This window comes from Corvus moneduloides, chromosome 8 (genome assembly GCF_009650955.1).
Source record: "Corvus moneduloides isolate bCorMon1 chromosome 8, bCorMon1.pri, whole genome shotgun sequence".
NCBI classification, from domain to species: Eukaryota; Metazoa; Chordata; class Aves; order Passeriformes; family Corvidae; genus Corvus; species Corvus moneduloides.
This window is the reverse complement of record NC_045483.1, coordinates 17164465-17176772: the sequence shown is the minus strand read 5'-3', so window position 1 is coordinate 17176772 and position 12308 is coordinate 17164465. Positions and strand designations below refer to the sequence as shown.

At 37.5% G+C, this 12308-nt stretch overlaps 1 protein-coding gene across 15 annotated transcripts in view; it reads right to left on the bottom strand.

The window, feature by feature from the left end:
• Positions 1 to 510: 510 nt before the first annotated feature.
• Positions 511 to 12308, bottom strand: part of PANK1 (pantothenate kinase 1) — a 43409-nt gene continuing 31611 nt past the window's right edge. For 14 of the 15 annotated variants that reach the window (XM_032115484.1, XM_032115485.1, XM_032115489.1 and 11 more), the window contains 5 exons: positions 9801 to 10054; positions 8065 to 8241; positions 7530 to 7653; positions 2637 to 2762; positions 511 to 2004 (listed from right to left, as the gene is read on the bottom strand). In XM_032115484.1, coding sequence (XP_031971375.1) covers positions 1945 to 2004; positions 2637 to 2762; positions 7530 to 7653; positions 8065 to 8241; positions 9801 to 10054 — 741 coding nt within the window. In that variant the 3' untranslated portion in view covers positions 511 to 1944. The remainder of the gene's footprint in view (positions 2005 to 2636; positions 2763 to 7529; positions 7654 to 8064; positions 8242 to 9800; positions 10055 to 12308) is intronic. The other variant, XM_032115493.1, reaches the window with a different exon arrangement.

Here is a 12308-nt window from a genome sequence, read left to right as displayed (position 1 = left end):
AATTCCCTTCAAAAAAAGACAATGGAGAAAACGACAGGATCTTTCTCTGAAACAAACCAACCAAGCAGTTACATGGCTGATGTTGTGCTTCCCTCTACTGTTTATCAGAAGCAGCACAGTTACCTCTTAACATTCTGAAGTTGTCCTTAAGAAAAAACAGTGTACAAATGAATCTTCATTCACAGGCAAAACTTAGCCAATAACCTAAATCAAAGGGGTTTTTTTCTTTATTAAAAAAATAAAGGCACTGAGCAGAACCATCTTCACTTATCTCAAGTTCAATATTACAGAAAATATCAACTTCCACACACTAATATCTCAGCTTTTGGTTTACAGTCCTTTAAAGTCAACTTCAAGCAGGAGAAAGGCTTCAAAGACTAAAGCTTTGTAATGAAGACTAAAAACATGTCAAGAACCAAACAATTATCATGGAAGTAAGTAGTCATATATGTCACAAAAAAAAGTATTACATATGTCACATCATTGCTTCCAAGAAATGAATTCCACAGATACATTAAAACTGTCAAAACAGTAGTGGTCTTTATTTCCATCAGACAAGTTAACACTTCAGTTCATTTTACCATCTTTCAACATTTGGGAGATATCTAAGTTAATGACTTAAAAAAGTGAAATAAGTCCCCTTCCAAAAATATACTGAATTTTATACTGTCCCTCTTATGAGTCATTTACATTATGTGACATCACATATAGTCTTGCAAGACAAAATAATTTATGAACTGTTTTTCAGCCTCTCATTTGTGAGCCCTCAAGGTGTCTACAGAAAGCAAGTTTATACATGCTCTGCAGCAAGCTAAGTACATAGATTTCAAAGAGATCTCAATTCAACTTGGAAAAAAAAAATCTAGAGAGGTCCACAAATCAGAAAAGGTAGAAAATACTGTATTGGAATAAACACTCAAATTTTAGTGTCCTGGAGGGAAAGTTAACACTAGTTTAAAAACAGAAAAGACTTTAGTCAGTATATTTCTAATTTTAGTAATTGGGCTTTTAATAATGCTGTTATCAGTTGTTTTCAATTATGAACAAGTTAAAACTCGCAGATTACAGAAAAATAAGTGAAAACAATCTCCCTTTGTCATCTAATACCAAGTGTGAATAACATCTTTACTACAGAACTCTTCATGTTGATCAGATGTTTTCATCAGAAACAGATTTTCATTTTAGTGTCAGTTGAATAATTAAAACTTTAGTTCACATCTTGTTTAAAATTTTTATTATAGAGAAGAATCAGTCCTGCAAAACCAGCTGGCAGTCTCTTCCTGTTGCAATTTATGACTACTGAAAAATCACAGTCTTAAACCCCCTGCTATTACCAAGCTTCCTCACAGTCCTTTGAAGAAACTCATTTAGCCACAGAATGGTTTGCAAATTTATTTTTTTTGGGGGGGCAGACAGATGTTAAATAAAAAAGTGTCTCATCTCATGAGGAAAGAAAAGGCAAAAAAATAAATGACTAGTTTTCACAGTAAAATGCATCAGCTTTGTAGTTTCATTTGAAACCAAGAACAAATCATGAAACGTCATGAAAATAAGATTAAAAAATCTCCTAGAGTGATTACTAAATGAAATTAAAATTACCACACTAATCAGTAAACCCCAGAAGAAAAGCAGATGCCTCATATCACAGGTCCAACATTAAACAGTATCAATTTTTTAAAATAAATTCATAAAATTTGTATGCTTGGCCACTTTGCACATTTTTCCCCTAAAAAATACAGTGTACAGAAAAAAAATCTCGTAATTCCCAGTATGAATTCTGAAGTATAAGGTCAAAACCCAGAAATTAAAGATCAGCTAAAAGGATTTTAAATTATTTACAAATCCAGCAGGTAGAACTACTGTAATGGCTTCATTTCCATCCTTGTAGTGGCTTTCACTCTTATCCAGCAGCATCTGCAGTAGGAATCTCTTCAGACAGCTTCATCACTGATCATCTGTCATTTTAAGCATTTCTAGAAGAGCCCCAACAGCTCCAAAATAACCCTTTGAACAAAGGCAAAAGAAAACCAAAACAAATCAAATTCCAAAATAAGACATAAGCATGAACACAAACTTTTCAGTTCTGTTAAAGCAACGAAAGGAGTATCGGCCCTACCACATATTTGCTCTAGCTAAAATACAATTTAATAAGATCTTCTTTAGGTAGAAGAAAGGGCCTGATACTGGAAAAAGTCTTACATACTTCTCCAAAATTATATAAAAAAAAAGAAATTACAGAACCATAATACTGATGCTGTACTGAGGCAGGGAAGTTTCCATGATGGACCTGTCCATCTGGTAGTCACCTCAGAATTATGCTTGCAAAAATTAATTATACTTGGGGTTTTCATATACCAGCCCACACAAATGAACGTTGCTGGCATCAGGGTCAGAAAGCAAATATGAGAAATGGGCAATGTTTAACAACACATACCACAAGATTAGCAATCAACCCAAGGAGTTAACAAGTAATATTTTCAAATGAATTTGTAAACTAAATAGCATTTATGCAGAACTTAGCTTGTGCATTCAATTCAAAGCAATGGCATTTGTCCCCTTTCAAGTTCACCAAATAAAGAACTACAAGAATTTTGTACTTACAAATAGAAGTATAAGTTCAACATATATTTCCTCACCTCATGTTCCAAAAACAGAGCTTTTAGCTGTCCCTTGGACCAATAATCCATAGCATATGCTAGCACCTTCATAGAAATCATATTAATTCTGAGAAAGTTGCCAACAAACACCACCTTGTCGATGTTCTGTAAAATTGAATTTGAAAAACAGATGACAAAAATTATATTCAGCTAAATTATTTCCCTCATTCAACATGTACCTCTGCCTCTACTATGAAGTTAAATGGGAATTTTAGGTTACATTTAAATACTTCAGACTGAAAAGTCAAAAAATATTGCAGTTACTGACCGCTAAGTAAGAGACGCTGCAAGAGCAGGGAGGTGCAGAGTTTTATTCCAAAGAAAGTGAGAGGCTATTATCATAGATGATCAATATTTCCTTAAAATACTGAATAAATATCAGGACCTTCCCAACGTGACTCAAATTATGAGTGTTTTGATGGTGGCTTTGGTTTTTTTAATTGTATATGGCTGCACTGAAGACATCTTTACCCCCTGCATGGTAAATGAAGCAACTTTCTAGAGATTGCTTTGATTATTAAGTCCAGATGGAGAACTTCTGAAGGGTATCTGACAAGGATTATGTTATAGATGGGAAGAAGCATCTTTCATTATCTATTATCAGGACTGTGATTGCATTTTCAAAAAGCAAGTGACATGGAGCTGACATAATACTTGACATGTATGGCATTCCTTTGTTTCAAAGCTCATTTGAACTCAGGTTTCATTCAGGCAATTAAGATTTTTTGAACCATCAGCACTAGGCTGCCAATGAGAAAGCCACAGACTATCCTTACTTGTATGTACATCACTGCAGTGAGCAGTGGCTCTGTGTGGTGTTTAAACAATGCCCATAACTATCTCACCAAGCCCAATTCTGCCTGTTATGCACAAAACTGCACTTGCATTTTGCGTTAGTGTACCAGATGATGTTGACCAGACACTAGAACTGGTCTAGAAGATTCAGTAGGAGGCCACATCCTGGAGACAAAAGCTTTTACAGGAGTCCTGAAGAGCCCTAGAAAGGCTATCTTCAAGAGTCTTCCACAGAAGATTGCCAGAAAAGCTGCATAAGGGCTAGAGTTAGCAAGGGCTACCCCTCTGCATTGATCCAGCTCTATAAAGCCCAACAGCTGGCTCTGCAGTAGGGGCTAGAGTTAGCAAGGGCTACCCCTCTGCATTGATCCAGCTCTATAAAGCCCAACAGCTGGCTCTGCAGCAATTCCTGTGCTACAGCCACAGCTGTGCCGTGTCCCGGACTGCGCCGGTGACACAGCCCAGGGAACATCCTCGCTGGAACGCTCGGTGCTGGACAGAGCCGATCCCCACACGCCGTAAGTCATTCATCCAGTCTGCTGCCTGAGGGACATGCCTGACTGCCCTCAAGCCAAACACAGCAACACAAACTTTACTGAAATAGTTCAGCTTCAGTCACTTGTCTCCTTAGGCTCTGCAGCCACACCACCATGCATTCATACTCATTCCTAGGAATTTATGACTGAAAATAAGAACTTCTTAAATTTCAAAAGGCTGCTATGGAACACGGCCAAGAGCACCTTGCATCCTTGGATAAGGCAGTTTTGTCTCTGAAGTAACTCGGGACAAAGGAGGGACAAATATGCAACTAATTAATTTCCTTTAATGCCATTTCATAAAATTGATTAGAATCTACATTTCAGTTTCACATGCATATGATTTTTTCTGAATATAAAAATGTTACCAGAAGCAATACCTAATGCAGAGTATATTGAATCTAAAAGTACTAGTCATATCTAAGTAGAATAACAGTGCATATCAACATGCAAGTTTCATATCAATTTTGTTTTCCAACATTCCTTGAGTTGACAAGGTTAAAAATTGTATTGATAATATCAAGTTTCCTAGATTTTCTGAACTGAACTAAAAACAAGTTTAGCGTATTTCAGAAGTTGAAATGCTACTCTTAAGGGAGTCTTGTCAATGTCCACTGCTGAAACTTTCAAAGCTGAAAGACAGGAATCTTAAACTGATGAAGAGATGGTGGTGACATGCTTACTCAAGCTAATCAAATTACAACAGCTTGGAAAAGACATGCACTCTTTCACTCTGTGGGGTCTCATTAAATTGTTCAACTACCCTGCAGCAGAAAGCTGCAGTATACCTTCAATACAGAATATTCACATATCTGCCAATATAATTGAATAGGGAAATCTAAATCAATAACACAATAAAAAACCCTGCACATATTTTTGCAAGGCAGCTTGTTCAGATGCAAAATTACATGTTCTGCAAGTAAGGAAAGTATTAACCAGGAGATTGGTTTCCTTTATGCACTTCTGCTGTGCCTAGGACAGGCCATTTCAAAGGGTCTGTGGCCAAATGGTTCCAGACTATGGAATTTTTCTACCCCACTGCCAACTTTGTGCAAGCAAATTTGCTTTGAAGTTCTGCAGACAGAATATTTCATTTATTCCCCAGCCTCATTTTTTCCTGCACATATGCAAGTCATTTTCAACATAATATTAAAGCTGCAATCATTGGGAAAAACTTATCAAAAGTCATGCTTCAGGGCATAAATTGATTCTGTCAACCTAAAAGTGAGCTTTACCATAACCCTAATCTAATACATACAAGCTCCACAAAAGAATATGATATTCAACTGTTTATTAAGCTCTTACTCAGTGATTTGATTCATCAAGCTTGCTCTAAGTCAGAGCTATGTCTCCCAAAGGCAATTTAGTGTCTAGATTATTTAGCAGAATTATAGCATTAGGTTTTTTTCCCAAGAGCAAGCTATCTGAAGATTAGTTTACTTAAAATGATACTGCATGTTTGATTTTTCTTTTTAATAGTATGTAAAGTGACTAAATGAAGTTTTCATTCCTTAGAACTACAAAATAATTTACTTCAAATGTTGGAGAAATTCTACTTTGACACTGTGAAATGAAGATTATTTAACACATCAATCCACATTCCTCCACAAGATTCTATGGATCACATCCAATTCTTAAGTAAGCCTGCCCCCAGAACAAAGATGTTAGGAACTTTCTCACAATGACTCAGAAGCATTAGTTTCATTAGCAGCCTATCTCCTCCTCTGAATGCACCGCATGTGGTTCCCTGCTGCAACTCTCCATGCTTTGATAGCCCTGTACAATGCTGCTTGAACTCCATGCCACAAGGCAACACTGTAAAGAAGCTGAAAGCAAAGAGAACACTGAAAGAGAATCATCCTGATCGAAAGAGTGGAATTGCCCAGAAAAAAAGAAATATGCATGCCTGTAGCCACTTTTCACAACGAAGGAAGGTTATCAGTGGCATTTGATAGGGGCATACACTACAACTCGTGCTGTTCAATATATTTTAAAAGTCCTCTAGAGAGGAATATGAGAAAAAAACATAAAAATGGCATAGAAAATCAAAAGAGAATAAAAAATTAACAGCATAGCAATGCTGAAGAGACATCCTGTGACTGAGGAAAAAATAGCAGGTGAAGTTCAAATCAAAAAAGTGAAATGACACAACTAAAATGGGAAAGAGAGACACTTGATTATGCAGACACAATGACAGGCTCCAAATTAGCCACTTTAAGATGATATCATGGAGGGACTGTTGATCATTTCTTAGAAATGAGTTCCATGCTCACAAAAATGAAATATTATGAACTGTGAGTAAAGGAACTCTGAAAACAAAATTTATCAATATACCATCACATAAATTCATTGAGCATCCACACTCTGAATACCATATGAAGATCTGATAATTCAATCTTAAAATTACAACCATAAAAAGACTGAAAAGACAAAACGAAGCAGTGCAAAAAGAGTGTCTTCTTTTTTTTAGGAAAGGAGACAAAGTACTAGGACCTCCTGTCTTGGAAAGAACAAGAGGGAGATGTGGCAAAGGTTTATTAAAAATCAAATTGAAACCTACACCCACCGAAAGTACTAGCAATTAATTATTTACTGTTTCTCATAAAGCCATAAGCTAGATGAGACCCATTAAAGTAATTAGATGGCAGTTGGGTGAGTTTCTTGGGTTTGTTTTGTTGGCAGTTTTTTTGGCTCTCTGTGTGTGTGTTGTTGATGAAAAATATAAAAGAAGCAGCAATTTCTTCTACCAACAGAATGCTGTGCAGGTAAAACACCTGTAAATTTTTTTTTTTTAAACTTGATATAAATTCATTATCTGCTCAGAGCCGATAAAAGGTACTAGTTACCACATAATACTAAAGGATGCAATCTGCAGATAAAAACAAGGGCCTAAATTTTTGGGTTTGTGGTGGGGATTTTTGCATTTGTTTTTTCTTTTTTAACTGCTGGAAGCTGTAGTGTATGGATGGAACATCCATCCATATTTATCATGCCTAACAAAAAGATTGTAATAAGCATCTGATAGGAGTTTGAGGCAGGGAAATGAGCTACATTTTTCTTCTTTCTGACACAATGCAATGGAACTTGCATCTATCCAAACATTTAAAACAATACACAATTTGAACCCATCCTGCTATGGAAACAATCCAAGTAAAATAGTATTAAAAATAAATTATGCCATGCTATAGTAAAATCTGTAAATAACTACAAAGTAACAGAGACAATTAGTATTACAAACATTTTAATATCTAATGTATTACAGCTTGAGAACAACTGAACACTCCAGGCTGAAGCTCAATGCCTCAAAGTCATCTTTACACTCAATTTTTCTCCCCTCTCCCCTAGCTTGGAAGCTCAAACAGCCTTACATTTTGCATCAAAGCATACACATAACACATCACAAGAGTTACGACATCATTACACATATGCATATTTATCAAGGCCAGTGACACACCTACTATGCCAGCAACTTGCATTTTTGCATCCTGATAATCTCCCTATGTTGTTTCTAAAGGTTTTAAGCTCATGGTAAATAACTTACCTCATTCAATGCACACATGCGAGCAATAGAACCTATGTTGTTGGTGATGGTGACCAAAGTAGCTCTGGCCAAGTCCTCTTTACTGATGGAATCTCTCTTTTCTTTACTCATCATATGACCAAAGCTGTGTGAGGAAGATCATGTCTTTTAATATGAGATATTTAGGAGTTAATAAAAGCCCATAAAATTTTATCATTTAGCAAGCTTTGCTTGGATTTGATATCCATTCACTTGTGACAGATTTGAAATGTGAAAAAGGATCTCACTACAAAGGCAGAACAATGAGTAAGGACACTTCCAAAATAACTGTAATTTAAATAGAAGCAAACTACATCAGGCATTACTTACACCTGTTTAAAAAAAAAAAAAAAAAAAAGAGCAAGAAGTAGGTGAGAGATCTAAGGACAAACCCCATGATACATCCAGAGACATTCCCACATGGACACAGTGCATAGTCCAGGGATTACGCACGCAGTTTAGCATGTACAGGAAGTTTCCTAAGGGACTCCTTACAAACAGCTCAATTAACACATACCTTGACGCTACAGCAGATCCTTGAAGGCCAAAGCGCTCATAGTCTCCTCCATAAATATCTTTCACCAGCTTATCCACATTGGTGCTGTCTCCTTTTGCAGCCATTTCCAGCGCTTCTTCAAATGTCTCGCAGCCAGTGAGCAAACAGCACAGGCCCAGGAACGTTCCTCCTCCAAGGCTAGAAAAGCACATTCCCTTCAGACCAGCAGCTTGAACCAGCTTTTACTACAACTCTTTAGACTGCCATTTACAACATGCTGTACACAGGTGCCAACTGTATCTAGCAACTCCTCCCTCAGAGGAGTTGACACAGACACCGTACATTGAGTTTCTATTTAACACAAGTGTCATCCAGTGTGGTTTTAACTGACCTAGACTTGAGTCTTTAATACTTAAATAGGAGAAATTATACTCAAGGGTTAGCTAAAAATAAGGTCCAATCCAACATCACAGATACCACTTCCCTATTCGTAGCACTCTAACAAGTTTTCTGCACAAGAATAATTAGCCAGCAGAGCACTCAAATAAGCGAGAAAAGAATGAACAGTGAACAAAGGTAAAGCTATACAGGGCTGGCAGCCAAGACAGATCTTGTCCCCCTAGTCAGTGGCAGGAAGCAGTCTGGTTGGCTCCTTTTCAAAGCAAGCCCAGCATCAGCCCCGAATGTTCTTTCCCTGCAAGAACTCTGAGCAAGGAGCACCCACTTGAATATTTTGTAAAGGCTCAAGTACAATATTTACTGACTACATAAATTTATCAGGGAGTATTTAACTGTGCATAATATGTTGCTAACTCATTAAAGTTCTACTTTGGACTTTTCAGTCTTATAGACATGAACTTCAACTTACTAACCTCTACATCCTTCCTCATTCTTTCTTGGCCACTGACAAAGTTCGCTTATTTGCAGTGACTGCAGTCACAGCAACTGGAGCCACTGCAAACAAGAGGATCAGTGAGAAACCACACTTGGACTGCATGAAAAAGCACAGGAGGTCAGATAGGAACACTGTTTAGTCCATGCTCCTGGATTACTGGGTAAGTTTTTCAGAACACATCTCATAGCACTGTAATAGACAGTATCTGAACAGAAGAAAGCTCTGCACACCAGCCACAAGATAGTATTGATTTCATCATCTATAACAAGTCAACAAACCACTGCAGTCATGTTTTTCCTTCCATAGTGGGAAGGATTAGAAGCACGCCTATTGATGACAAATCTCTGTGCTTGAAAAAGACCCAGAACTGCAGGAAATCCAATGTCCTCCATAGAACTTGTGTCCATCTGTACTGTCTAAGAAAAATAGCTCATGGCTACCATTGTGGCAAAGATATGCCCTAGGTCAGGCAATAGAAGACATATATACAAGTCATGTGCAGTATACAGGAGAAACTTTAACATGTACCATGTACCAAAGAACAGAATGCAGGGGAGAGAAGATTCATTTGCTGGGACAGCTTTGTTTTGGTAATTCACAGCAAAAGATGGGAAACAGGTAAGAACACCAACAAGAGACTAAGGCAGGTCTAAAGTTGAACAGATCAATGACTCCCCTGATGTAGATCTCCTCTCTGAAGGAATCCAAGGATATTTTCAGCCTTGCTACTGGCAGGCTTTTAAAAGAAATGGGAAGACATACACAGTTTGGGGCTGTAGCTACTGATCACACAGTCCAATTTCCACCTGCTCGACTGTGAAGGCGAAAAGAAAACAATTAAAAGAAACAAAAGTAAATTCACCTGGATCCTGTAACTCTTTTATAATTGTCCTTAGAATACACAGCTAGGATGCTGACCCCTGAGCCGATGTTAACCAGCAGCATAGGATATGGATTATCAAGGCAGTAAGGCTTTTTCTGGCACTGTTCAGGATCTGTAGGATTTTCAAAATAATAGCACTCTGGTTGGCCATTGAAACCAACAGAATCAACATAAAGGAGGCCCTGGATCAAACAGTCCAATTCATCCAGTTTACAGAGCTGTAGATCAGCCATCTGTAAAAGAACAAGAAATTAATAAACACACATTTCCTAGTATAATACAACACTGAGAAGGACAAAAGGCTCCACTGAAGCACTTTAATCACTTTAATAGTAACACATTATGCTATTTAAGCAGTACAAAGATCTAAGCATGAAGTCTGAAATAAAAGTTCACTATCTGCCTGTCAACAGGTACCTCCCAAAACAAGGATGTGCTATGCAGTAATGCCATCTAGCTCCTTTGCCTTTGAGACATTCTGGGCTCTGCAAGCAGGAACTATGTCTTCCCCTCAGTATTCTGAAGCAATAAATTTCTTTCCCCTCATTCCCAACCCAAGAGGAGCCATATTCTGCAGCTTTTGGGTAGTATCTGACATATGCCTACACAGCAGCATTCCTCAGGATGCAAAGTACTTTAGCTCATCATCCAACTACATTTCCCAACAATTTAATGAAATTTTCAATAGAAACGTGATGATATGCACATTATGTTAGCATGCACTAAATATACAGTGGACTTTTTTTTTTTAGTATATGTCACCAGTTAATCTGGTTATTTTTTTAAATTACGATGAGCACTTTAAAATGCCTCCTGAAAAATAGAGGCATAACCCCTGTTTGGTGAAAAACCATATAAAATGTCCAAACAAAAAGACTGTCAGGCCCATGCCCGCAGCAGAATATCACTTTAAGAAAAGGCAGACAAGGAGTAACAGAAGCTGACAAAAGACATTCCCTCTGCAATCTCACAGGTCACCATGACTGTACTTCAACAGACATGTCTACTTGCCATAGCATTCTATTCACTAGAATTAGAAATAACATCCCTTTCTCAAAACAGGATACACTGACCAACTGTAGAAAGTTTCCTTTCCATTTTTAGGTAGAAGAGAGGGTGAAAAAACCTGTAAGGTTGTCCAGACCCTGAGGTCATTTTCATCCTCACACATGCAAAGCAGGTCACGTCTAACTCTACTTTCTAGCAAAAAAAAAAAAAGCAACGGAGTATAATGGAGTTATACACGGCTGGTTCTCCAGCATTTGCATACTGCAGGATGTTTTTATAATAGCTAATGGAGCAGATTTACATGGGTAACTATGTCCTATTTTTAATTCTGGAAGCTATATTAAGTCACTATAGAGAGGGAAGATATTTCTGTGGAACAGGCACGGTCAATAGGTTACATTCTTTTAAGCTATTTAAATCTCCCCTGTTAAAGTCTTTGCTCTACTTGTACACAGCTCTAACTTGGCATAACTGAAAGCCATCCCACTCATTGGGTCCGTCCTTTTGTTTTATTTGCCACTCCTCAAATCCTGTAACCAGGGAAAAGAAATAAGACCAAAGAAACCCCAAACCAGCAGTCTCAAAGACCTCAATACAATCCAGTTATTCACAGGACAAGTGAGAGAGATGGAGATCATTTCTCCTTCTTTCTGTATTTCCTCCTGCAACTTTTGCAATCCCTTCATATTTTTTTCTTGGCTACCACATAGGTACACAAATTTAAATTAGAGAAATGCATCATAAAAGACTTGAACAATGCATTTAGCTAGCAAATACAAAGAATAAGCAAAATTCATGAGAAAAAGTTTTTCAAGAAATGCTACAGAATTCTTAAGGCTACTTTGCAAATATCTTGGATTTAATCAATTTCTTACCATTAGACCGAGGAAAAGCTCCAAGATGTACACAATACAAGCTATCAACATAATAAACCCTTCATGCACTCTTTATCACAATGACCATTGCATTGAGTCCACTAAGTCATCACTCTTTACATGATTTATTTAGTTCAACAAACATTGCACATACCTAGATGACATAAGGAAATATTCTATACTACCCATGATCTTTCCCTAGGTTATGTGCTGTGCAGTGTCAGTTTCCTCACCCCAGTGTATAAGCCAGATGCAGCATGACCAAACGTGATCTAACACAGACGCATAAACGTGCTGTGACCAGGAGCTGTTGTACAAAGACAAGTCATTAGCAGATTTATGCCCCCTATTACCAAAACCTCTATTCTAATGTAAGCCAAACACCCAGCCACAAGCTACTTTTGTCTGATCCATGCTGCACTTTTACAAACAGGTAAGCACTAGTCAGAGACCTTGCAAGACACAAACAAGTAATACAAATCAGAGTTAAACACTTCTGGCATCAGTGCAAAAACACAGACAAAATCCTTGATTCTACAAACTCTCCAGTCAGCTCACCAATTCTGTAAGAACAGAACAAGAGAAACTAATCATGTTCTTCCTG